Genomic DNA, 26,509 nt, shown 5'->3' on the forward strand with positions numbered 1-26,509 from the left:
CTCCGAATACTTGACGTCTGCCTCCTACGTCTCCGGCTTATTACCTCTCCCCTCTCGAATCGGCACACTTTCATTCCAGACATAGCAGAGACAAGTTAAATATAGCACGTTCAATTATTTTCACTCTGTGGTTGGACCGGCACTCTCTCTAAATGTGTGCCTCCCTGTTGGACAAAAGGTTTCCAACTGTCAAAGTGCTGCTTTTAATGAGTAGGTGCCACCCAAATTAGAATAATTTCCTTATTAAAAAGAACATTTGAGTTCATCAGCAGGAAGAACAATGAGTAGAAGCTTCTGGTTTTGCTCATTCTGGACGTTATTGTCGGTATCCTGAGGAAGGTTTTTTTTTTTTCTTTTTTTGCAGTTTTGTGCTCTAAAAACAAAGGAAAGGCTGCCCTCTGGAAGTTGCTCCACAGCTACATCTACAATTTTTAGTCCAAACTCTTTTGTATTTCGCATAGAACTCTTGTTACGTGTAATATTTGCTCAGTTTAATATGTGATAGTATCAGATGATATTTAATATTGTCATTCCATTTCTCCATACTGTAAATCTCTTCCTTCTACGTCTGTTTGTTCTGTACAAACAACACCTGAGGTTTCTCTCCTTTCCCTTTTCCCCATCGAAACTTTGTCAATGTTGTAACTAATATACATATATTATAGAGATTCTGAGACCAGAATTACAAAAGGAAAACTGACTTGAGCTGAAGGTAGTTTGTTGGTGAGCCAGCGTGATCTTCCTGCCACCACAACACATTAAATGATGCAGCTTGTATTGGAGGATTTTTTGTGTTTTTTGTGCCAATTTGTCTTTTTGTCGACCTTCTTCGCAACAGGACTTAATGGCTATGTCTTGAATCTAAAAACTCTGAGTGTTTTATTTCCAGTATAATATTCATTTACACATTGACCAGTTGTGATATTTGTATTAGAAAGATACTGAAAGCCCCACGCTGCGAGCTGACAGGTTTGGTTCTTTAGTTTGTTATATATTCAACCCTGTAAGTCTGAATTGGTGTTCTTCAGACTGTCATCGGTACGCTGCAGTTTTAAGGTAGAAATGCTCCGCCGTGGCCTTTAATGCTTATTTCACCCCTGATGTGTCTTTTGGCAAATAAAAAACACCACATGGGTGTGTTAACAAGGTTAAAACTGTTTTTTTCGCCTGAGGGGGCCTTTAAATTTAGATGTTTCGATTCCAGTTTGTCCCCAACAGCGAAGCGACGTCGTCTCGTCATCGCTCTCTGCTGCACCTTAAAAGCTGTAGGACACTGTGTGATCTGGAGAATTAATCCAACAACACTTTGCTGCTTCCCTCTGAAGGGAAAATACCCGCTGAATTAAGCTGAAAAGCTGTTAACATTCCTCACCATCTCCCATGCTATGACCGAGTCTGTAAAGTGGTTTTAATTTTGCTGTTGTAAAGAATAAAGTCACCCTGGAGGATATTAAATGCTTCTGGCCCTCCTACTCAGTAATTTAGAGTTAATTACTGAAAGCACAATGACTTTCCACTGGTTTATTTTGTACTGTAATGTTATTTTGTGGTCCCTGATATACCAGGGTTTTGCCCTTTGCTGTTTTGTTTTATCTACTGTATTTATTGACTTTTAGTCACAGAGTGATTATTTCTAGTAAAGATTTTAGAGCATTCAGTGGACTTTTGGGATACATTGAATGCTACTGAATATGCTGTTTAAGACTCCACAACTTCTGAAACCAAAATTTAATTGAGGTTTAACATTTGTTTGATTTTGTTTTGATGCTTTCAGTCGAATCACATTATTTTCTGAGCACTTTAAGAAGTTAGTTTAGAAGCTGATACTCATCATTAGCCTCAGAAATTACAGTTCAGAAACAGTAGCTGTAGTCGTAGTTTTGCATAGTTGGTGAATGATCACTTATTATTTTAATGATTATTTTACTTCTGCTGTGTCTGGCTGCCTGAATGATTTCTTTCCCTCAGTAGTGTTGTTTTAAATTGCTGCTCTGCTCCTTCCTCTCCCCGTATTTCCTCACTGAAGAGGCAGGAAGTCAAGAGTTAACATGTGCGTTGACTAATGTTCTGGAAGCTCTCCGTGGCTTTGGGTGATTCTCCATCCAGGAGAAAGAGACTCACTCCTCGCAGCACATTGTGACCCTCTTCCACAGTAGCCAGACAACACTGACTCATAGCACATGATGAATGACCTCAGTTCTCTGGAGACTCACTCAGCTAAAAGAAAAGCAGGGACGTAGGGAGAAACCAAAGTGTTAGGATGTGGATAAAAGTTAGGACGGAGCATCTTTAACACTTGGACAAACAACACTAAACACTTGTGGGATCCTGACTTTGCAGTATTTCAGAGTAAACACAGCTCACTATGATGCTGGGATCATAAAATGTGCTCACTTTGGGTTTTTTGTCAGAGTGATAACAATTGTTTCCGCCTTGGCTCCCACTTAGCCTGATTATCTCCACAGAGTGATAAAACCTCACTACCTCAGCCTCCTTAAAGCCTCAATTCATTTATTGTAGCAGCAACTATGATGTCAGACTCTTGAGTCATTCACACCATATCATTGTGTTTTTCACAATTGTACATTGTGTGTGTGTGTTGTTGCAGGGGAGCCGGGGCCACTACCGGTACCACTGGCAGAGCCACAATGTCAAACACAGCGGCGTGGACGACATGGTGCTGCTCAGCAAGATCAATGAGGACGCCATCGTGGACAATCTCAAGAAGAGATACATGGATGACTACATCTTTGTATCCTTTGCTCACTTTTGCAGTTCACAGCCCCGTGAGGAATATTTAAGCCTGTCTCATCCCTGCTATTCCCAGAATGAATGATAGTCCTTCACTGTGACAGATCAGGAGTGAGTAATGGGCCGGTGCTGGAAGGTGACACATTCCTCCTGAGACTTGGCCTCTTTGTACAAACCCTCAGCCAGATCCCTGCTCTTTCACCAGAGTCAGACTTAGTCCAGTTTTGTCTCACTGTGGTGCAGAATGTGAAAGAAAAGGTGCGAGCAAAAGCAGGTTACATAACTATGCAAGACCACTGCTGCTGGATCAATCCATCTCAGAACAGTTTCTGCCCAACCGTCGCTTATTTGCCTCAAAATGTTACAGCATAAAATAAACATATTTGTAAAGATGTTTAGTTAGCTTTAGCATGATAGATTAAATACTTTCCAAGATATTTCTTTGTTAAAAATTGCTAATTCACCTACTTTCTGCAGATTTTTTTCACACATTGGAATTTGAGGCTACGTTTAGATGACAATATCGCAGGAACTATTTAAAAAAAGCCTGAAATGAACCTTTTTGAAACTCTAGAACTTTGTTTTCGTTGGATTTAGCTATAGTGATATTTTTGTTTTTATGGCACAGCTTGTCATAGTTCAATGAAATTTACTTTTTTCACATTTTTGTGACCAAACATTTCATCTTAAAAATTTTTTCTATGTGCTTTGTTTTGTATTATTGTGGCATGCAACTAAATATGGTTCAGAAAATATCACTAGCTGACTTAATATTTTTTCATATTTTAGTTCTACTTGTTTAACTCTCCTGTTGTCCTCATTTACGGGCACCAAAAAATATTCTTTCTTTGTCTGAAAAAAATCCAAAAATTCAGCAAAAAAATCCCCAAATTTCTGAACATTTACAAAACCTTCAGGGAGAAAATTCCAATAATTTTGGACAAATTTTCCTTAAAAGTTTCCCTTAAAAGTTTTATTATTTAAAAAAATCCCCCAAATTTGGCAAGAAAATTCTTGTAAATGTTTGCAAAAAATGAGTAAAAATCTTCCAAAAAAAATCATAAAAGTATCTACAGTGACTATATATTTATCAGTAAAACTTTCAATATTTTCTTTAAGATCATTCACATAAAATTCAACCAAAATCCAACAAATTTCACTGGATTTTGGTTGGTTTTTTTTTTTTTTTTTGTTGATTTTTTTTGTGAATGTTCTTAAGAAACATTTTTAACATTTCATTTTTCCACCAAAAAATGTTCAAAGATTTCCCAAAAATATTGAAAATGTGGACATCAGAAATTTCACTGTGAAAATGTTTTTTCCCCCACATTTTCAAACTTTAAACCACGTCAATTTTGACCCGCAGGACAACACGAGGGTTAATGTTGCAGATTCTGAATCGGTGTCATGATGAGAAAAAAAACTGTAGATTTCAGGGTTTTATCTATAATAATCTGCAATACTGTCATGTAAGTGCAGCCTCAAATGCCAATGTGTGAAACAACCTGCTAAAACTGAACATATCTCAGAAAATACTTGACATGAAGCTAAATTTCACAGATAGTTTGCATTTATAAAAGTTTCAAGAACATCAGAGCTGGTCGAGCAGTAGGATTTAAGATGAAATAATGGTCTCTATCTTTATTGAGCAGCGGATTTAAAATGGCGAGCTGAGAGCTATCATTTTCATACAGAACGTTGCACAATTGCTAGGTTTAGGTTTTTAAAGTGCAGCTGTGGCTCGAACACACACGTAAGCTGTTGGTGAAATGAGATGAATGAATGAATAACCGCATTGAAAAGCGACGCTGAATGTTCTCAAAGCCGCTCATTACATAAACTCCGTGCTCGCTGTGGCGTCGCTCAGTGTCATGAAGGTTAGTAAATGCTGGCAGTTTTAGGTTCGACAGCTCTGAGTCAGGCCTTTGATTTTGGTCAATAAATAGCCGTAACTGTGAGGTCTCCCTGCCAAGGCTGTGGGTCACTGTGGGCCACCCACAATAGCAGCTTTATTTGCCTTGAGCGGCGTTTTGGCCTCGGGGCATGAAACCTCACAGTGTTACACGGTCGGTCTATTCTCTGTCATTTGTAAGCACTGGATACTTATTTAGGCCTGATCACCAAACACTCTGTTGACGTCATGCCAGCCAAGAATGAAGTCATTTCTTTCCTATGCAGTTGTGTTATTTCTCCTTCAAAGAGGCGATTGTAAATGAATGCTGTTTTATGTAGATATGTTTGCCGTCACTGTGCGATCTTTAACTCGTGACCTCGTCAGACGTACATCGGACCTGTGCTCATTTCTGTTAACCCCTTCAAGCAGATGCCGTACTTTGGGGAAAAAGAAATTGAGATGTATCAAGGCGCAGTAAGTAGATCTCAGCTTATTTGAAATGATCACTATATAAACTGTAAACACACACACATATGAGGATCACTGAGGTGTCTGGGAGTTTAAGACGGTGACACTCTGCAGGATAAAGGCTTATGAAGAGTCAGATCAGTGCAAACTTTCCAGTTGGTTGGCGCACATGTTGCTCTCAGAAACTTGACTCAACCATTGAGGAGTCTTGGCAGCACCTTCACAGAACAGCCTGTTTGAGTCGGCCTCCTCTCTTGGCCGCTCTGCTGAGGCTCATCTGCTTCAGCCACGGACACTCAGAGTCTTTCAGATTTCTGACAGACTGTGAAAACACTCAGCATCACACAGGCCACATTTAACAGTTGACTTTTGTTAGATTGCATCGATACAAAAGTGCACTGGGTTTTTGTTTGCAAACTTAACGGCTCAAACTACAGGAGAAAGCTCAGATTTGTTTCCTGAGTTGTTTAATATAATCATGGGTTGGATGTTTTGTTATAGGGCAGCAGGTCTTACAATTTTGTACATATAAGGACTGACTTTTATGTCAAGGGGAAAGTGTTATTGATGTATGAATCTATCTTTATTTGTCATCGTACATGTAAAATGAAATTGTATGCAAATCTTTTAAAGTGCATTAGTAAGAGGTATATAAATAAAAAAAGAAAAATGCTTCGAAGCTAACTATAAAGCGATTATTTAAAAAGAGAATGATAGATTATAAAAGGAGAAGATACGAAATATAACCCACACAAGGCATTTGATGTTGTACAAGGATGAATATATGTTTGTTTAATAAGACTGGTGTTGTTTTATGTCATACTTTTTCTCAATGAACCACATCAAGTGACCAAAAATGTGTTCGCTTTTCCAGCTTTTGCTGCTTCCTTACCCACGAATGTATGGTTTCATCTGAGCATCATAGTTTATAGCAATTACTCAAGCAGGAGACGATTTTTTAACAGCAGATTAAATACATTAGGTGCTCTAATGTATATTTATAATGCATTTTATAATAAACTGGCTCTAGATAATGTGTAGTTAATGATTTTTCTTCACCTAAACTGACAATATATGTTCTTAAAGTTAAATTATGAGTAATTTATTGTTGATATTTTGATCTTTTATTGTGTTTTGTTTTAAAACTGCATAAATGCATCATCTAATCAGACTTAAACTCTTCTGACTTTACTTTTAGGATTCACTGCGTGACAGAAAAGCCTGACTTTAATTAAATTACTTTCTCTGCTCTCAGGCTCAGTACGAGAACCCTCCTCACATCTACGCTCTGGCAGACAACATGTACAGAAACATGATGATCGACCGTGAGAACCAGTGTGTCATCATCAGGTAAGGAATTATTAAAATTTCATTCTTCTTTACACATCATGCACTAACAGAATGTGACAACTAAATTATGTAACATGACATGAAGGAGCAGGAATTTGATAAACGTCTACTTAATGTGATATAAATATTTAGTCAAATGGTTGTACACATTTTGGTAACCTCCAGTCCTTCATATCAGTGTGTCAGATGTCCAGGATGTGAGGCCAAAGATAGTTTCCTGTTCAATGAGATCATCCTGTGGGATCACAAAGCTGAACTGCTCAGTAGGTCATGATAATAGACAGAAAGAGAACCGACCCAGCAGGTTAAACCACATCCCTGACTGACTGAGACTAACGTCGTCTCTAGAGTTTTTCCATCATGTCATTTTCAGATTTAGGGAAATGCAAATTCAGGGAATAAATATCAATGAAAACAATGCATACTTTACAGCTGGATCTTGCCTCTGTTAACTCAGGATGTGAGGTGGGAAAAAAGCAGACGCTACAGAGGTTATTTTTGAACAACTTCCTGCTTTAAAGAGAAATAAAAGGAAGAACACCTGCATGACTGCTGGCTCAGAGTGACTTGCTGCTGAGATATTAGGTACTTTTACAGTGTGTTTGAGTTTGCTGGCGAATGTTTTTAAATACAAAGCTGCAGAGGGAAAAGCGTGGTGTCATGATTGGGGCTTTATGCTCCGGTCCAGTCATCTGAGCAGGGCGGTTACTATAGTGCTTACCTCATGACGAAGGACCCCTGCTTCAGCAGTTTCGCCCGTTGTTTGGACAGCCAGCAGTTGCTCGTTCAGTTTCACACATAAAGGCACCGAGGTGGATTCCATGATCGCCTAAATCAGCAAACAAAAGCATGGAAGTGGTTATTATGATGAACCAGGTCTCAGTAAACAAAGGCTGCAGTGGACTGCTGGCCGTGCAGTGCGGTCAGTATCGGTCTGTGTTGGCGCTTTGTCACATTTACTAAGAAAACACGTGAAGTGATGATGAGGGAAATTCAGCATGAAGGAGTTGCGCAGTTTTCACGGATCCAGCTGGGCAACTGCAACTTTTTAAAATAGTCCAATACTATAAAATGGTTTATTTACTACAACACGCTGCTGATGTGATTGTTTTAACATCTGGATCAGACTGTAAGATCATTTGAAGCAGCTGTTGTTATCAGTTCCCCATCAAACTATTAACAGATTAGCTTTCTGAACTTTTTTTTCATCATTGTGGGCTAATTTCTTGTTTTTACTGCAATATGAAATCCTGCACCTTGGTAGAAACAACACAACCATTGCTACAAGTAGAGGGAACTCAAAATTGCTTTCTGTGTTGTACGACAGAGTTATGATGCCATAAAATCTAACAAAAGAAACAACAAAAGTGGACAGAAAAGTCTTTGCTTAATTATTTATTTTACAGAAAAATGAAAAAAAACAAAAATTATTATGCAGACTATTTTTTCTTCCCAATATTAGCGAAAAATGTGACTCCATAGATATTTTACTGGTTAATTTTTCTTTTTTTTTTCCATATTTATTACCAGTCTCCTTTGTGAAACCACAGCCTGCAGTTTTGCCAAGAGGTCTGTAAAATAAATCGATCATTTTTGTCTCATAACCGACACAGCTAAAGCAACAATATATTCACAGTTTTTTGATATTACAGATTATGCTTAATGGTAATGGCTTATTTTTTTGGTGAATTCTTAAGTGAAATGTGTCAAATAAAGTGATTTCTATGGAAAAATCGCAATTTTAAACTTAAATTTGTTCAAGTTTTCCAGCAGAATTGCTCATATTAGATGAACAGTTCAAGCAGTCTAATGATTATTTCTGTTTTATGGCTTCTGGCTCTGAAAAAACTGCGTTATTTTGCTGATTTCTTTAAGATAACATGCTTGTCAAACCTGCTGCGGTTTGTGGGGGTTCATGAGTTTAAATTAGGCTCATGACATCCTTTAAACCTTTTAAATTTGTGAACCAGCTGCTTCACATCTGCTCCTTGCACAAATAAGACCTGACAGAAATTCATGATGTCTTAGTTTTCTGGCAGTTTCACATGACTTTGTGATCCTTGAAAGAGGCTTAAATTTCAGTCTTTCACACAACATGTCATGTGAACAAAGCTCCAACAAAAAAACACTCATATTCAGGGTTTAGCTCTCTTACTCCCAGGATTCTATTCTTGTTATAATGATTGACCGTGGCCTTCATATCCACACATGGCGGTTCTTTTTCTTTCACAAGCTGCTTATATAATTAGACCGGCTTTAAAAGGACAATGTTTGCTGAGAGATCGCCAAGATCCTTCTCAGGTTTGTAAAATACAGGCTTAGTCATACGGTGTCACTTCCAGCACTCATCAGCACATGTTACGTTTATATTTTGTCCATTTGCGTTTGAGTATGTGTTTAAACTGACCTGCTATATTCGTGCCATGTGAGGTATCATTATCCTGCTCTGCTTTTGTTCCTCCATCCACTCGTTACTCTTCCAAGAAATGTGGCAGAAGGTCAGAAATGACACAAGGACCTACTGATTAGATTTTGGCAGTGATGCGGCTTATAGTCTGGATCCATGGATTTGTTCAAGATTTCTGTATCGTTGGGAGACAGTGGCACAGAGTCACTGTAACCATGACAACAAGTGATCACTACGTCAGCTGCCTGCTGATGATGACATGATTGCGATCATACTACAAATCCACCAGGACTTATCTGTCGGAAATGATACAAGGAACAAATTGTGGGGTGTTTCCGAGTCCCATCAGCTCCTGCTGCCCGCTGCACATTTAGGTCATGCAATGTGTTATCCATAACGTAAAAAAACAAAAACTGAGCAGCCTTGATGGAGTACTGCGCCCTCTGAGTGCTTTTCTTGTTATCTACAGACCACTTAATCCTCATTAGGGTCACGGGCTGCTGGAGTCTATCCCAGCTGACTTAGGGCGAAGGCAGGGGACACCATGGACAGGTCACCATTCTATCACAGGGAGACAAACAAGCACACTTACATTCACACCTACAGATAATTCAGAATAACCATTTAACCTCAGCATGTTTTTGGAGGGAAGGGTTAGAAAGCAGAAGGAGAACACGGAGAAAGCTCAGGGAGAACATGCAAACTCCATGCAGAAAGATCCCAGGCCTCAGGCCAGGACACGAACCCAGAATCTTCTAGCTGCGAGGCGACAGTGCTGACCACCAACCCACTGTGCAGGCCCTACTTTTGTTCCTGTGGTTTGAAAATGGAAAATAACCATTGTATAAAATAACTACACTTCGTTTTACACTTCAGTTGTCTACATTTGTTTGAGGAATAAATGTATCTGGATAAAAGCAAAATAATGAAAAGTATCTAGAAAACACTTCTTTGGATACATGAATACAAGCCAATGGCTAGAGCCCACTCACTGTCTACTTAATCACTTGTTTTCAACCTGAATTGTCCAACTCCAGTGAGTGACTTTTACATGAAATTTTAAGCACATGTCACAGCCTTTATTCAGTGGCTACGGACAGCTGAGGTGTCCCCACATCACTAGTATATGTAGCTTTTTATTTTAAGTAATAACATTTGGTCACCTGGGGAGGTTTGTTGGTCACAGACAGCTGATGTTGTCAACAGGACTTGCAGAGTTCATTCAGTCTTTTGTCGAGAGTCTTTCTTGCCTCACTGATATAGTGTTCCTTCTTCTGAGGCCACTGAAGGAAGCAAATTAATTATTTTGGGCTGGATCAACATTTGACTGAGCTGGTTTGAGAAAACTCACTCGGCAGAAATGGTGGTAATTTCTGACTCCTGCTGACTTCTGAGGTGTGTCAGCAAACACTGAAATTAAGCATTCATGTATAACAGAAATAAAAGGAGGTGAGGTTTGAACATATAATGAACACTTGTGCAACTGAACCTGTTATCCAGCTAAACTGTTTGTTCTCTACAGTGACACACAGATAACATCTTTAAAGTCCCACATGTTGTCAGTACGCCTAAGAAACTTCTGAATGAAAATCCACAATGCATTCAAATTCTGTCATTGTGTGTGTGTTCTTTCCATACTTCTGACTTTAGGTTGCTTCATCCAGACTGATTTTTCCTTCCATAAAATTTACTGGGAAAAAAAATGCATTTCTAAGGCAAGCTTCACTCTTCCAGTCTGCAGAAGTTCATTAATCACTAACTCTTCTGCTTCACTGGCTCAGTGTGGCTTTAAATTTTCAAAATGTTTCAGTCCCTTTTTCACAGAAGAAATCTTAAAAATGTTCTTGCACATACTGTACATGCAACTGCCGCTAGTTCTGTGGGAATGCAGTGAACGCCTTAGTAGATTCGAAAAGCAGCACAACTAGACCTCAGCGTTTAGTCTGCATCCTTCCCATTGTTGCCGTCAGTAATAATTTCTAAAAGTTAATGCTTAAACCTCACTGCCGCTGCACTCTGAATTGTTTAACTTATGTCTTTGTTTGGTTAATAAATATCTGTGGACGTTAACAATGCCTTCAGCATTTCAGCTCCACAACAATAAGATCTGACCTTTTGGGGGCTGAAAAAGGGACTCGACCTCCCGCTGCAGCTTATTCTTAAAATAACTCTTCAGAGAATAACTTTCAGAGAGAGAAACAATGCTCTCAGATAGAGACTGAGAGGGTTTTCTGACGTGAAAAGTAAAACTGAAAGCTAGCTTATCTGTATTTTGTTGTTGTTTCTTGATTTCTTACTGTGCAGTGAGGAAGCCTGGACAATGCTCAAGGATCTGGAGGTATATGGGGGGAGGGTCCAACCTTATAGAGGCTGCCGTGTAATAGAGTTGCTCCCATGACTTCCTCTGGCTGCCTCTAACAGTCTGCAGCTGTGTTTCTCACAGAGGCATTACTAACCTGACTCTACTTTAAGGCACAGAAAGAAAAAAACAGACTCCTACCGCCATCCACTGCCAAGCCACATATGTCCAAATAAGTATGACCCTGGAAAAGAGAAAGGCAAGGAGGAAAATAGACAAGTGTAGGGTGAGGGAAAAGAGATGAAGGGAAAAATATGTAAACAAAAGAGAATAAGTGTCCTTATTACAGATGTGCCCAGATGTGTGAGAGCCGGTCAGTCATTTAGCCTGAGTTAATATTTCTGCAAGTTGCTCTAAACACATTTGAGTTAACATTGTAAGTGTGAAATCTGTCGGCCAGACCTGTTTATTGAACTCGCAAGAACACACAAACACATACAAAAATATCCAGATAAGTTTACAGTTCTGTAGAACATTACTAATATGACCGACAACTGACTTCAATCAGGATTTCCAGCATTTGGATCAATAATTTGAACTCCCCAGACTGTTAGTGTTTAAAAATCTCAAGCTCCATGCTTTTGCACTTTCAGTTGAAAACAAAATAGTGGATCCAACATTTAAAAGCCAAGTCTCTGCTGTGCCCAAAGTGCTTGGAAACAAAAGTAATTGGACATGTTAGTAAATAAAACAATATTCAGGTCCTGGATTAAATCTAAGTGTGTATTTGTCCAGTTACTTTTAAACACCTGAACTTTACACAATGTAATTTATAGAAGGGCTACTTCTCCTCCACATTTGTTTCTGTGCTATTGTAAACCTTCTCAAACTGAAGCTGAGACTCAGGACTGTTATTCCAGACTGAAGGTGCAGAAGCACAGTAACTGTTCAAATACTGTACTTACAGTCTGCACATATTTTGTCTCAAGAGATTGTATCTAGAAGTCAAAAGTAATCTCAAATATCAGCACATCTTGACATGATATCTGAAGCTCCAGGCATTCTGTATATTGCAAACCAACCACCTACAAGTTTAACCCTCTAAAATCCAAGCTGAATGTTTTTTACTCACATTTTTTACTGTAATATAAAGTTCTGAACCACTAAGGAAACGACACGACCAAGACAAGGAGCAGAGAGAACTCAAAAATCTCTTCTGTGTACTCTAGCAAAGTTGTCGTGGAGTAAATTATAAAAAAAAGAAATGGAATAACCATTAAGTAGACTTTCTTTAATTATTATTTTTGACAACAAATGATTTAAGATCCGACAGTTGTTACCAATACGGGAAACATCTTGTGACTTTACAAACCAGATACTTTGTTACTTGCATTTTTAATTTGCTTCCATACGTGTTTTCTGTTTGCTTTGTGTAAACACAATCTGCAGTTCAACCAAAAATTTTCCAAAATTTTTGTTGCATGAATATTAATGTCCCTAATAACTTCATGGTTGCAGTGAGGATGCATGATTTATTTATGTTTTTTTTCTTTTTAACAGAATCTAGGTAGTCCAGATGTTTGGTTTTTTTTGACACATTTTTAAACGAGACATGGTAAATAAAGTGATTTTGATAAAATCTCACAATTGCAGGCTTAGATTTTTTTATATTTCATGACAGAATGGCACTTCACAGAGGAATATCTGAATTACTGTCAGCGGGTTTTGAGATTCAGAGGGTTAGACATCATATTTAGAAAATATCAGCTCCCCCTGTTTGTGAACATGAATACAAAGATGTGAAACATTCACAGGTGCTTCAGTAGAACATCAGAGATTATACAAAAGACAAACAACAGAAGTCTGCACATGGTGAAATATCCAGGAAATACTATTTAATGCTCTGGTGTTTTACGCTGAGTCATTTCTCAATTTGCCTTTTGTCAAATATCAAACCACACACAGGTGGTGGTAACACTGTACACGGACATTAAACTGATTAGACAACTTGTACACCTTATGTAACAACCATCAGGAATAGGTAAACCCCTCAGAATAAAACACAATAGAACCACAAGGATCTAAACAATGAAGACAAAGAGTCCCTCAGTGTGTTTTATGATAAATATCAGAATTAGTTGAGCAGAGAGAAATTAAAAACTGTTGATGTGTGAGACTTAATAGGTCCATAACATTGCACATGCAGAACACACGAGTTGCTGTTTCATCCAGCTGAATGTTTGAAATAGCAACAACTTACACCTGCATGAGTTACTGAACCTGACACCTGAGCATATATTTATACTCAGGTGTCACATGCTTCCAGGTACATTTCAGTTTGCTCCAGGGGCTCAGATTGCCTGTATGAGAACACACGTGCTTAAGGTTTTTTTTTTCTGTTTTGCAGTGGAGAAAGCGGCGCAGGAAAGACTGTGGCAGCCAAATATATCATGGGCTACATCTCTAGAGTGTCAGGAGGCGGACCCAGAGTACAGGTGAGAGGTTTAGGTTTTTTCTCTTCAGGACAGAATGTAAAGGATGCAAGAAATGTGTGAGATGCTTTGTCGCACAGATTGAATGATAACTCAAGGAAAGACTGCAGGGCGATGCTTTTGTTCAAGAGACACGAGACTGATTTGTACTAATCACTGCACACGTGGATGAAATCAAGCAACCTTTTGCTACTTCATTCCTACACTTATTCCTCTCTCAGCTCCAGTCTTTGTCTTATCATCCTTTATACGCTATTATCAGCCCATCAGCAGCCTCTTATTCTCCCAGCCCCCTCCAGCCATCTGGCAGCCCCCCAAACCAGCAGATGTCCAGTCCCTAAGCTCGATAAAGATCTAAAGTTTGATGAGGAAATGCCTGCGCCATGATGGCATTTGGATTTTTATATTTAATCCACTCAGGGCTGCACCAGAAATCATTTCCAGGCTTTGAATTAACAGTAAAGCTGACTAATTAGACTAAATCCCAAAGCAGGTTATTGAAATTACTCTCTTCCTTTAAACAAATGTGATTCCTACAATTAATACACACACATTAAAAGTGCATTTCACGCTTTGTCTCCGGCAACTTTTCCAGTTTGCCGTGCCGCGTCATTCCCATTGTTCCCTTCAGCTTTGCACAAACTGTTCAGCGCACACATTCTTATGTAATGTATTTACGATTTGTGCTTACATGTGTGTGACAAAAGCGTTTACAAGATAACAACTGCCTGCCAATAACAGGTCTGTTCACCTGTCTGAGCACGATTATTTTGTTAAAGACTTCAGTATTCATTTCCTTTCATACATAGTTCATTTAAAAATGTTCGTTTTAATATCTTTTGGCCACGTTAAGAAAAAAAGAGTTATATTGGTTGTCTTGGAGCACTAAAATATGATCAAATAAGCCCTTTTTAGACATGCACTTGTTCTCCTTTCCATTAATCTGATGGCATCTGAATGAGTTCAGATGTGTCTGGCACTGGTCAGTGTTCCTACCATGTTGGACCTTTCCATATCACTTTCAACAAGGCAGAAGTCTGGCGTGCACAAACAAAAGTACTTTGAGTTGTGCGAAGCGATTCAGTGAAGGATTTTTCCACATTTCAGCCCAATATTGGTCCAAAAACATCACAGTAGGCGTGAAAGACACAGTTTGCATGCCAAAATCACAACACACCTTCCTCGTTCAGTTTACCCAACAATTTCACATCTTTTACAAACTGACATGTCCATAAAAATCAAACTTAACTACAGTACACAGACTGTAAGAGGTCAGATTAATGACATTCATCAACAATTAATGCGATCCAGATTCAGACAAAACAGTAGCAGGAGCTGAAGTTAAACTTGTTGCTTCCAGCTGTTTGTAGGAGTCTGTTCAGAGTTAAATACCTGCAGCCTCAACCGCAGTAACTCATTACATGTGAAGCTAAATTATCCTGAACATGGAGACAGGATCAGTCGAGATGTAACAGAAAGTCACGCTGAGTACTTTTCTTCACCTCAGGCAGGTGAGCTGTCAGTCACAGAGTCACAATTTATCAGCTGCAGTTGAGTCATTTGTCACACACTTTGAGTCACAGCTGTCAGGATATTTTTGTGTTACTGTCTGTAATATAGTTGTTCAATTATCATCACACATGGACAGGATTTTCAGTGTTTATAAAATCATAAATAACCTAGATCGTTAGCTATTTGGACAGCTTTCTAAACAGATAGTAGTCGTTTATTTTTGCATTATTGTGCTTTATAAATCACTTGCCGTGCTGTCTGATCTGACATAAATGGCAAATATCACGTCTGAATGAAGCTGTGAGGAACATTAACATGAAAGTTAAAGATGTCTGAATGACAGAATGCTGCAATGTTATGTTTTCTGAAAATGGATTTTTTTTTTTCCCTTTCATACAAAACTAAGTTTAGGAACAATAAAAAACTATTCCAAGAAATACCACACAACTTCTGTGAACAATAATGGAAGTGGAAATATCTATGTCGACTGTACTGATTTAAAACTCATGTTTCTGACGTACACATGGCTCACAGGAAAGATAATGTCCTCCAGACCTCGTGTGTGCGTCTGTAGATGTGTGCGTCCATTAACACACTCACACATGGTTGTATGCGAGTGGAAAGTTCCAGTGACGTCCTCAGCAGCCCGTCGACAGCACTGTGATGACGTTTCGACCTGTTGTACGATCTGTCTGTGTGATGCAGCTGACAGCTCACTCCTTCTGTCTCCTCGCAGCACGTCAAAGACATCATCCTGCAGTCCAACCCGCTGCTGGAGGCCTTTGGCAACGCCAAGACTGTGAGGAACAACAACTCCAGCCGATTTGTAAGGATTTCATTCCTCACTTGGCTTTTCCACAGTTTCTTTTGTGAATCACTGTACTGTTGTTGCTCCTCAATTCATAACCGGCTCTGATTAAACACATGAAAGTCTGTATCTGAGAGTTCAAAACAGGAGCGATGAATTGAAAAGTGGTTTTGAAAATCCTCCACACATCTTTTTTGCATTTTTTCTGTTGTGTTCCAAGAGTAGCCTGAACATCCCCGAGTTATTAAAACTTACAATGAAACTCCTTTGTTGTGTTACTCGAAGAAGACAACATGCCGCAGGGGAGGGTTACTGTGGAATAATCTGAGGACTCAACCTTTTTGTGGTCCAATTTTGGATCCAAGCTGAGAGTTTTGAAAACAAAGATTTACAGTACTGGCTTTTCTGCTGTTTTCTGTTTTATTGCATGAGGCAGCAAACCTCATGTGTGTCCTGGTTAACCAGAAGTGCTGTAAGGACACACTGTACGGAAAGACACACATGCAGAACCACAGAGGAACATCCTCAAACGCTTACTGAGAAATGTGGTCAGGGAGGATGTAAAAATATGCTCAGTTTATGAAATGCTTTTCCTCAGAACTTTTCAAGCTGAGGTTATTGGTTAAATGTTTAGGTTTGCATGCAAAGCAGATACTGAAAAGATATTTTTAGCTCCAGTTTGGGTTTGGCACTAAGGGTCTCAGATTTCTCTTTGTGAAGAACCGTTGTTGGATAAATTGTGCCTCTGTTCAGTTTTAGCAGCTTGACTGGAACAAATATTATATTACAAGCTCGTCTGGAGATGAAAGAAAGACAAAGTGGGAGAATTTTCTATAAATGCAAACACACACACCACTAGCAACCCAAGTGCCAGCATTTTAAACCATATAGCTCTGGATTTTAACCTTTATTGCTCCCCATTCCAATATTTTTCAAAGAAATCAACATGCTTTGATCCATCAGGGGAAATACTTTGAGATCCAGTTCAGCTCCGGTGGCGAACCAGACGGAGGGAAAATCTCGAACTTCCTTCTGGAAAAGTCACGTGTCGTCATGAGGAATCCTGGAGAAAGGAGTTTCCATATATTCTATCAGGTGGGACTTATTTTTCAACTGAAGAGTGAACGGGGACACGTTTGGCTCTTAAAAAAAAAGGGCTTGTGAGGGAATTTCAGGACACGTTGGACTGAAAGTGCCATTTGGCTGCAGAAAGAGGGTCAATCTGTTTTTGTTGTGCGCAGCCCAAAGTGTCTGGAAAAGATGGAACACTTCAGGTTTGCTTTTAAAAATACAGATGAGAGCAGAGAAAATGTGTAAAAAGGATTCTGCTCACAGGATTTGTATAAAGGCACGTCTATGACTGACAATTAGACACTTGATTTGTGTTCCGCAGTTAATAGAAGGAGCCAGTGGAGAGCAGAAGAACAGCCTGGGAATCACAAGCCTGGATTACTACACTTACCTCAACCAGTCTGGTTCCTACAAAGTGGACGACATCAATGACAAGAGCGACTTCCAGGAGACAATGGTACGGTCAGATCCCCTCCGTTTAACTGCCAGCGACTCCCTCATTACTGCCTTGTATGAATCTCATTCCAGCGTTCATGTGGCCTCACAGTCTTCGCTTTACATTCCTGTCTCTCCTCAGCGGTCCTCTTTTGTTTTCTTTTCCAACGATCTCCTCCTGTTTTTGTTTACCAGTGTGACCGCAACAGGAGTAATTAGAGGACATGAGCTAGGTACCACAGGAGTGAGTAAACCCACACTGCAGCCCTGATTTAGCGGGATTTTTTTTCTTCCCTTTGCCTCCCCAGCATGCCATGGGTGTGATTGGCATCTCGGCGGAGGATCGCTCCATGGTGCTTCAGATTGTGGCGGGAGTCCTGCACCTCGGGAATATCAGCTTCAAGGAATCGGGCAACTACGCCGCTGTGGAGAGTGAAGAGTGTAAGTTGGCTCACAGAAAGCGCTGACCGCTGGAAAGATGTGGTGACAAGCAAAGTTCACATTAAAACCTTGATTAAAAAGTTTGCTATTTAACCTTTAGCTGGGTGGCACAGACAAATAAGACATTCCAGGTTCATTCAGGCACATTTTTATTTATTATTTTGATACCTTCATACGTTCATAGTGTCAGATTCTCCAGTCTGATCCATCACTCACTCATAATGGTCCATTTCAAAAGACCCATTCTGCCTATTAAAAAAAATTAGAACACCGACTGGTTTTGGAAAGCAATTTTCAAGCACTTGACCTTAAAATATATCAAGTAAGTGTCAAGGTATAACTGAACAAGAATTACCACCCACAGCTATGCTAACAGCTATAATTAAGGTGATCCCTTTTGGCTGATGTGTGCACTAATATGTTAACAGTTAGTCTAGCTGTGTTAGCAGCTCGATGAAGGCCTTACTGTTTACCTACATAGCAAGTGTAGTGTATATATAAAGACTGTGGGGCTCTCCATGAGTGGAGCTGAGGTGAGACACGGACAGTACTATGAGACCTGTCAAAGTGGCTGTGCTCCTAATTAGCCACCATTTTAAGCTTTAATACAACTTAGATAGATGAGTTGTATTTACATTTGCCCCCAGTACAGTTGTCATGGATCGGTAAACTAGCTATAAGACCATAATGTTTTGTTCAGTCATTCTATAAACATGCTTATTTCTGCTCTAAGGTTGGGCATTTTGACATCAACAACAGGTGTCAGTGGGAACTGACTCACTTTTGAGAAACTGCGGCTGTTAGCGCTTCCATCCATCCATCCAGTATACACCGCTTTATCCTCACTAGGGTCATGGGGGCGTGCTGGAGCCTATCTCAGCTGAAAGCAGGGGACACCCTGGACAGGTCACCAGTCTGTCGCAGGGCTACATATACAGACAAACAATCACACCTACGGGCAATTTAGAGTCATCAATTAACCTCAGCATATTTTTGGACTGTGGAAGGAAGCCGGAGTACCCGGAGAAAACCCACGCATGTACAGGGAGAACATGCAGACTCCATGTAGAGAGATCCCAGGCCCACCCCGGGATTTGAACCGGGGGTCTTCTTGCTGCAAGGTGAAAGTGCTAACCACTTACTCCACTGTGCAGCCCGTGTTAGCGCTTCCATGTTGACTTAATTTTTCATCAGCAGAGGTTGCTTCTTGGTGTAACGTTTACCATGATTACCATCGTGCTTACCATATTTGCTAATTAGCAAGTTTGCACCACTTTGCCACAAGTTACAGCAGAGGCTGATGGAAATATCATTAGTTTGCAGGTTTATTAGAGTTTGTCTTCTGGGGATCATAAACATGTTCACCAAATTTCGTGGTAATCCTTTCTAAATGGAAACCCTGAGGTTCATGCTTGGGCCATTATGAATGTCTAGCAGCTATCTATCCAGTAATTGCTTAGATGTTTCAGTCAGAAAGCTATGTCACCTTATTTGAGGTGCATAGGATCAACTAGCTAAGAATAGTACCCACAAATGTAAATAATTGCTATTTCCTGATACCACAAGGTGGCGCTATGACTGTGAATGAATATTACCATATGGATGTCATCAGGGCAGGTCTCTGATCAAACATGTAAAGTTTCAGGCAGATTGAAATATAGTCAGGAGAATTAGACAACACTTCTTGTTGCATGGCGAAGGATCAATATTTTTTGGGACCGCCATGACAACGCCCTTTGACTTTTGTAGAACATTTACATATACCGGCTGAAGTTGAGGTCTCTGAGAGTTACCCCGATGAAGAATTTGATTCAAAAAGATTTTGTTAATTAAAATTGGCCGACTTCCTGTTGAATTTAGAGTATGAGCCCAAGAGGCTTTTTTGTGTGTCATGATGTGCTTCATATCCCTACCAAATGTTGTAGATGAAATGTCCTGCCCGTAGTACATGTTCCAAAATGTTGCAATTTTGCAGGAGGTGCTGTGGAGCCTTTTTGGCACACATCTGCCCAATTCCCATAAAATATCAATTTTTTGCCGGTCCTGATGTGTGTGCAAAATTTCACGCACTTTGGGGTATGTTTAGGCCACCCAAGACTCACTTTGTTAAAACACACAGATACAGTTCTGAGGGTTAAACAGTAACAACATGTGATTGTGCTGATACTCAGTTTGAGGCTGGGTTGTTTTAAATCTTCTGAATTTCCCCTCAGTGTCCTGAACTGCCCTTCTCAGGCTCGGTTTGGAAGACATTTCTCTCTCACCACTTTCACTCCCTAAAGTTTTATTGTGTTAATGCAGGGCTGCAGCCAACTGTCTGGAATAATCCAGGTCATGCTGGATTACCAGAAAATAAAACGCTGTTGCTGAAGGTCTCAGCGTATTTCACCAGAGTCTAAAAATTACTTGGAAAAATACTTAATTTTTTTCTTCTTTATTTGACTCCTCTCTCCTTTGCTCTTTTTCTTTTCTCCGTCCTTCTCACGCTGTGTCTGTATGATGTAGATGAAAGTTGCCAGGTTGCCTCTGTACAAAGCCTCGGTCTGTTCTGTGCAGACGTAACAGCAGCACTTCATAATCTCTGCCTTTCCTGTTCCTTTCGGTCTCCCTTCCTGTGTGCTTTAACTGCAGTTCAGTTGCACCAGTTCAGGTTCTTGATCCCAATATGAAACTTTACCAACAGGAGAACCAGTGCGTCATTTCATGTCAAAAGAAAAAATAACTACTCATTTGGACATTTTTTGGAAGGTTATGTTAATGACTGACCTTTAAAAGTGCTAGTAGGCAGATTGTGTTACCTTTGGACAGAGTCGGGCAACTATTTTTCCAGTTTCTTAGTTGTACATTAGTCAAGTTAACCTCCATCATTTATAATGCTGTAGGGTCATAGCCTTAATATTCATTGTAGTCAGGTAAAGTCATATTTTATATGATTTATTAAGGGTTTTAATCTCTAATGTTGAACATACCCAGGTAAATTTACACTATAACACCGTAGGGTCTTAACCTCAGTTTTTTTTTTAATTGTTAGGGTGACTTGTGGCAAAACTTTTACGGTTTCTGTACAAATTACGATGATTCAACCTGACTTTGTGCTCTTAGTCAAGCTAAGTGGCTGCTGGATACAGCTTCATATTTGAGAGTTCTCAATTGTCTCATGTAACTGCAGTGTCTTTCTTTGTGTGTCAAAGGTGTGCTGATCTTCCAGGATAATCTCATCCATTTGCGCCATTCATTTTTCAAAACAGTATCAGCATTTCATTAGTCAGATGTTGCCCTGTAGAGCTGAACAGTAAATACTGGAGAAGGGAAGAGCTGAGTGACAGAGGCATTGTTCCTGTCACATATTACTGGATTGCAGCATCGTGCTTGGCAGACCTCCTGCTGACAACACCCTCTCTTATTGCTCTCATTATTCCCTGCTGCTTTGACTAGCAAATTTCCTGCAGGAAAACTTGTGCCTGCATGAGCATTGTTCCCGGCGTTCACGTACACAATGCGTAAGGGCCTCCAGGCCACGGTATACAATCCATACCTTTCCTGCCCAACACAAAAGAAGACTTTTCCTCATGCGTTAAGCAGCCGTATGGTCAGTCACACCCTCATGTCCCAAAAGGGGAGCTACTGCAGTGGTCTGATGCATTCCCAGACACAGTGAGTCTGCAGGCCTGAGAGCTATTTCCTTTTAGGGGAAGTGAGTCACTGTAATAAGGCAGGGAGGGGCTCTCAGGGGACAATATCAACGCCAGGTCGGGGCAAATGATCTGTGGCGTGCTCAACACTTTTTTTTTAAAAGTCAGCCTAATACTATTCTTTTATTTTACATTCAGCTGCGGTTCAAAGCTCCTGAACTTCTGAACTGGATTCCCTACTTAGAATCTTTCATATCAGTGGTTAAACTGTAGAATTGACCTAATTTTGCGGCTTTACACCACATTTACATGCATTGTGATTATGAGTAGAAACTTTGCAGATTTGTGAGACTTTATCACTGAATCATGGGAGCAAATGCAGAACAAAAGATAAAATGGAACCGTGAATTTGCAGTGGTTCTCTCTGCTATGCAAAGGTTACGCAAACCTGCCTTCGACTGAGTGCAGTCCTCCTCCCATATTGATTTGAATAATAATATTCAGGTGTTGCAGCTTATGATAATAGCACAGCAACACTACATTATGATACCATGTGAACTTAGGGAAATGAGCATATTCACATTCTATTAATGTGCTGTTTATTTCCTTGGTAAATAATTAATCTTTAACCCACATATATTCAAACTGACATTACATAAAACAAAGATAAACAGAAAATAAACATGTTTTAGAGACAGGATCAAGGCACTGTTGAAGTATCAACAAAAAAGATTAAGACTTAAGATTTTGTTATCAACTTATGGTTTCAGATTTTCAATAATATACATTTCAACATGCTTAAATAGCCAAACTGACTCAATGTCCTAAATGACTGATGGTGGTAATCACAGTTTTCTGTATATGAATTCATGCAGAATCCTAATCATGGTCCTGTGCCATAATGTGCACATGGAGCGCATTGATCCAGGTGAAGCTGCACACTTAAAAGTTTTCTCTTCCAAGATCAGGCTGAAAAACAAAAGATTCATTGACAAAAATGAGCATCTTAAAAGCTAAATGGTCTCACTTATTCTGTCCTCTCTCTACGGTCTTTCAATAGTTTTAGCCTTTCCTGCCTTCCTGCTTGGAATCGATCAGAAACGTCTGAAGGAGAAACTGACGAGCCGAAAGATGGACAGCAAGTGGGGAAACGCCGTGGAGTCTATTGACGTGACGCTAAACGTGGAGCAGGCGTGTTATACACGTGACGCTCTCTCCAAAGCCCTGCATTCACGTGTGTTCGACTACCTGGTCGAGGTATGATTTCCTGTTTTTACATTTATAATAAATCTACAAAATCCTTAGAGGAAAAAGAGCTATAGCAACCTGTGAAAAGCATCCATTTTTGTAACAGTAATCCGTTTTATTTCAGTCCATCAACAAAGCCATGGTGAAGGATCATCAGGAGTTAAATATCGGAGTGTTGGACATTTATGGATTTGAAATTTTCCAAGTAAGTATCTCTGGCAGTTTGACAAGCTGACACATGGCTGCTGGATTTTTTACTCTGCAGCAACACATGAATTAGATTAACTGGTATTAACATTGAGCATTTAAACAGATTTGCCACATAGGATGAGACTAATTTACAGAGTATGAGGATTAAGTCCCATCTCCTGATTGAGACAGCAGACTTCAACATGCTTTTCTAATCTGATTACGTGTTTGTTTAGTTTGTTTAATGAAGAGGTCCTGGACTTGTTGATGGGATTTGACAAACAAAATGGAAGTACTCTTGTATTTATTTAACTTGCAAAGACCTGTTCGTGTGCCCCGTGATGCAATGCCCCATTATCTGCTGTAAATATTATCTAATCTGCTCCTCCAGCGTCATGTCTTCCAGCTGGAGGGTTTTCTCTTTGTCTGCACGTTGTAAGAAAAGCTCAGCTGGGGTGGACAGATGTTAGTAGACGGGAACATGGAGCCCACCGTCACCTAAGGTTCAGGCTGAAGGCCCATTGTGTTTGCTGTGAGCTGCACAATGCAGCTCTGACTTTAATATCAAGCCGTCAGTGTAAAGCTGCTGCTCCAAACAAAGCCCATTGAGCTCAGAGGATATCCGTGCTCTGCTGAAGATAAAGCTCGCTCAGGCGGTGAGGATTTTATTAACCATGTTCTCTTCATCAGAAAAATGGATTCGAGCAGTTCTGCATCAACTTTGTGAATGAGAAGCTCCAGCAGATCTTCATTGAGCTGACTCTGAAGGCCGAGCAGGTAATGTTTTCTACAAACTTCTCTGTAGTACGTTTTTTTATTCCTGTTTCTCTACATGTTTAATTCTCTTTACGTGTCTTGTAGGAGGAGTATGTGCAGGAAGGCATCAAGTGGACTCCTATAGAGTACTTCAACAACAAGATCGTGTGCGATCTCATCGAAAGCAAAGTAAATAAACCTTTAGAAAGTAATAGTAGTAAAAGTAGTATAATATCACGACTCCAACTAAGGGCACAGGCTAAATATTTTTATTTTGATGTGGAAAATCTGCATCTGGATCAAGATTTTTTTTTATCAACCACCCACACAAACATCATGGAATTGAGCTGCAATCAACACACGATTAGTAGAAAATATATATTATCTTTTTGAAATTTATTTTTCAAACAAAAAATGTCCAATATTCCTTCATTAAAGCTATTTTAATGTAAGAAATTGCTGCTTATGTGTTTGTAATCTGGATATTTTGGGGTTTGAACTGATTTAAAGATGCCCAGTTTAGGCTTTTTGACATTGTGATGGACAGCGTTGAAGAAAAAAAGTGTTGCATCAACAGATTTTAATATGATTGGACTTGATTTTATTCTGTCATAAAAAACATATAAACTTGTGCGATTATTTGGCTAAAGGGTAACAAGAAAAGCAGACCAAAATAGACCAGTTTGGGACCTGTAAATAGGAAGACAAGACATAGGAAATAAAACAAAACAAATAACAAATACAAAATGTGGGAGAAAAAAAGAGTACCAGTCTTCTTTTTCTTTTTCAAATGTTTTTAAATCTATTATTGTATGCATGTTTATTCTCTCGTAACAAACAGGCTAAAGGCTTAAAATATAAACCAAGATGTGATTATATATTAATTTTTTATATAAACATTTGTTAGTTTTTATGTCCTAACATTGTAAACTGGGTTGCTTAAGTTCCTGCCAAGTTTCTGCTCTGTTGCCTCGACTCACAGCTTAATATGCTCAAATGTGCCGACATGCCTCTTAATTTGATTTATCTGTCCTACTGAGAGGGCTAATCCATGAAATCCACAACAAGGGCTTTGGAACAAGCCTCCATCTGAGAGGAGCAGGGATCTGTATCAGAGCCTGACAGTTTAGTTCTTTGGTTAATCCAGTGACAAGTTTACATTCGTCCCCACAACAACACCGCTGTGGACATAATGGAGATGAATGGAGCAGAGCAGCGCTGTTAGATTCGACTTTGATGTCTCCTTTAGATGCTTAGCTGGTGTCAAAAAGTTTCTTTATGTGTTTGATACATTTTACATCAGCATATAGTTTATAATTTGTCAGTTTTAAGTATCTGAAGTGAATTCCTCTGTGTTATTTCATTGTGTCAAAAAGCTTACTGCCACATAGTAGGACTGTAAATGGTTATTTTTATCATTAAATAATTTCTTTTTCTTGATATAAAAATGCAAAATAGCCCAAAGTTGTTCAGTTAAATATCAAAGAAACCCAGCAAGTGAAACTGTGAAACTCAAACTAGTGATTTTTTTTGGCACTTTTTCTTGATAAATGTTTTAAAATGATTTTTCGGTTGACAAAATTGGTGCTAAATATTTTCATATGTGTTGGCTAATTGATCAATAGTTTCAGTTTCTGCTTTGTATGACTAAACTAGCCCTCCAGATAATACATGAAAATGTGAAAATAAACTTTTAATCAGCATAAGAAGATTCTCGTGCATTTTTCCAACCAGTGATGATATAAACATGAGGCGTTTTTGTCCGTTATCCCAGAATCCTCCCGGTATCATGAGCATCCTGGACGACGTGTGCGCCACCATGCACGCTGTGGGCGAAGGAGCCGACCAGACCATGCTGCAGAAACTCAGGGTCGCCATCAACACCCACGAACACTTCAACAGCTGGAACCAGGGATTCATCATCCACCACTACGCTGGCAAGGTCAGTTCATGTACACATCCACCCAGACGACTGGCATCATCTTGTTTTTGAAAAACAACTTCTGTCTGTCAAAGTGGAAAAATAAATATGCAAGTAGTGCACATACAGTATCTCTTGCCAGCTTCTTACTGTTGCTCATATGCAATGGTTGACAAAACCATACGATTACAGCATTCATGAGGTTTCCAGCATCCACATGCGCTTGTCTTTTCTGTGGTGTCAACTGTATAAACATACAGTCTGCAGCTGAACAGCATCTTCTGCAAATAGAAACGTTTTAAAATGTCATTTTTCATGGTGTTGGTATGGGAGCTGCATGTATGATCTGTCATAAATACCAGTTATGCAGCTGCTGCTTCAATTCTGAAGTCTGTGTCGTCATCGTTCTCGCAATAAAATTTCCACTAATAGACTGAACACTCAGTCCATCCACTGCTGCACATTCTGTCCTTCTACTTGGTCTATTCATAGCTGCAGCTCCTCCATCACATGTTTATCAGTCTTATTTATTTCACACGTTACAGTTGATTAGATGTGTTTTGGTGGTGTGGGCCGAGGTTGTCCGTGTCGTTCTCCAGATGTGTGGTGGCCTCGGTCTGGCACACATGCCACAGGTTTAATGAGCCATGCTATAAAGGTTCGAGGCGCTCTCATGACTGCCCTCAAAACATTCCTGCAGCCTACAGTACAGAAGAAATAACACTGTGTAAGTCATACAATTTCAAACCACTGGATTTATGTGGATGCTAATCCTGGGAGGTGAAGTTAGACGTGAAACCCTTCACCTTTTTTTTTTTTTTTTTTTGCCCCATAA

General features: G+C 39.6%; 1 protein-coding gene across 2 annotated transcripts in view; it reads left to right on the forward strand.

Moving 5' to 3' along the window:
• Positions 1 to 26,509, forward strand: part of myo1ea (myosin IEa) — a 58,875-nt gene that overhangs the window by 13,556 nt on the left and 18,810 nt on the right. For both annotated transcript variants that reach the window (XM_022200821.2, XM_022200822.2), the window contains exons 2-14: positions 2,609 to 2,752; positions 5,030 to 5,119; positions 6,369 to 6,463; positions 13,577 to 13,664; positions 15,910 to 15,999; positions 16,945 to 17,076; positions 17,375 to 17,509; positions 17,796 to 17,928; positions 22,621 to 22,817; positions 22,933 to 23,013; positions 23,688 to 23,774; positions 23,859 to 23,942; positions 25,528 to 25,695. In XM_022200821.2, coding sequence (XP_022056513.1) covers positions 2,609 to 2,752; positions 5,030 to 5,119; positions 6,369 to 6,463; positions 13,577 to 13,664; positions 15,910 to 15,999; positions 16,945 to 17,076; positions 17,375 to 17,509; positions 17,796 to 17,928; positions 22,621 to 22,817; positions 22,933 to 23,013; positions 23,688 to 23,774; positions 23,859 to 23,942; positions 25,528 to 25,695 — 1,524 coding nt within the window. The remainder of the gene's footprint in view (positions 1 to 2,608; positions 2,753 to 5,029; positions 5,120 to 6,368; positions 6,464 to 13,576; positions 13,665 to 15,909; positions 16,000 to 16,944; positions 17,077 to 17,374; positions 17,510 to 17,795; positions 17,929 to 22,620; positions 22,818 to 22,932; positions 23,014 to 23,687; positions 23,775 to 23,858; positions 23,943 to 25,527; positions 25,696 to 26,509) is intronic.

Source organism: Acanthochromis polyacanthus, chromosome 2 (genome assembly GCF_021347895.1).
Source record: "Acanthochromis polyacanthus isolate Apoly-LR-REF ecotype Palm Island chromosome 2, KAUST_Apoly_ChrSc, whole genome shotgun sequence".
Taxonomy (NCBI): Eukaryota; Metazoa; Chordata; class Actinopteri; family Pomacentridae; genus Acanthochromis; species Acanthochromis polyacanthus.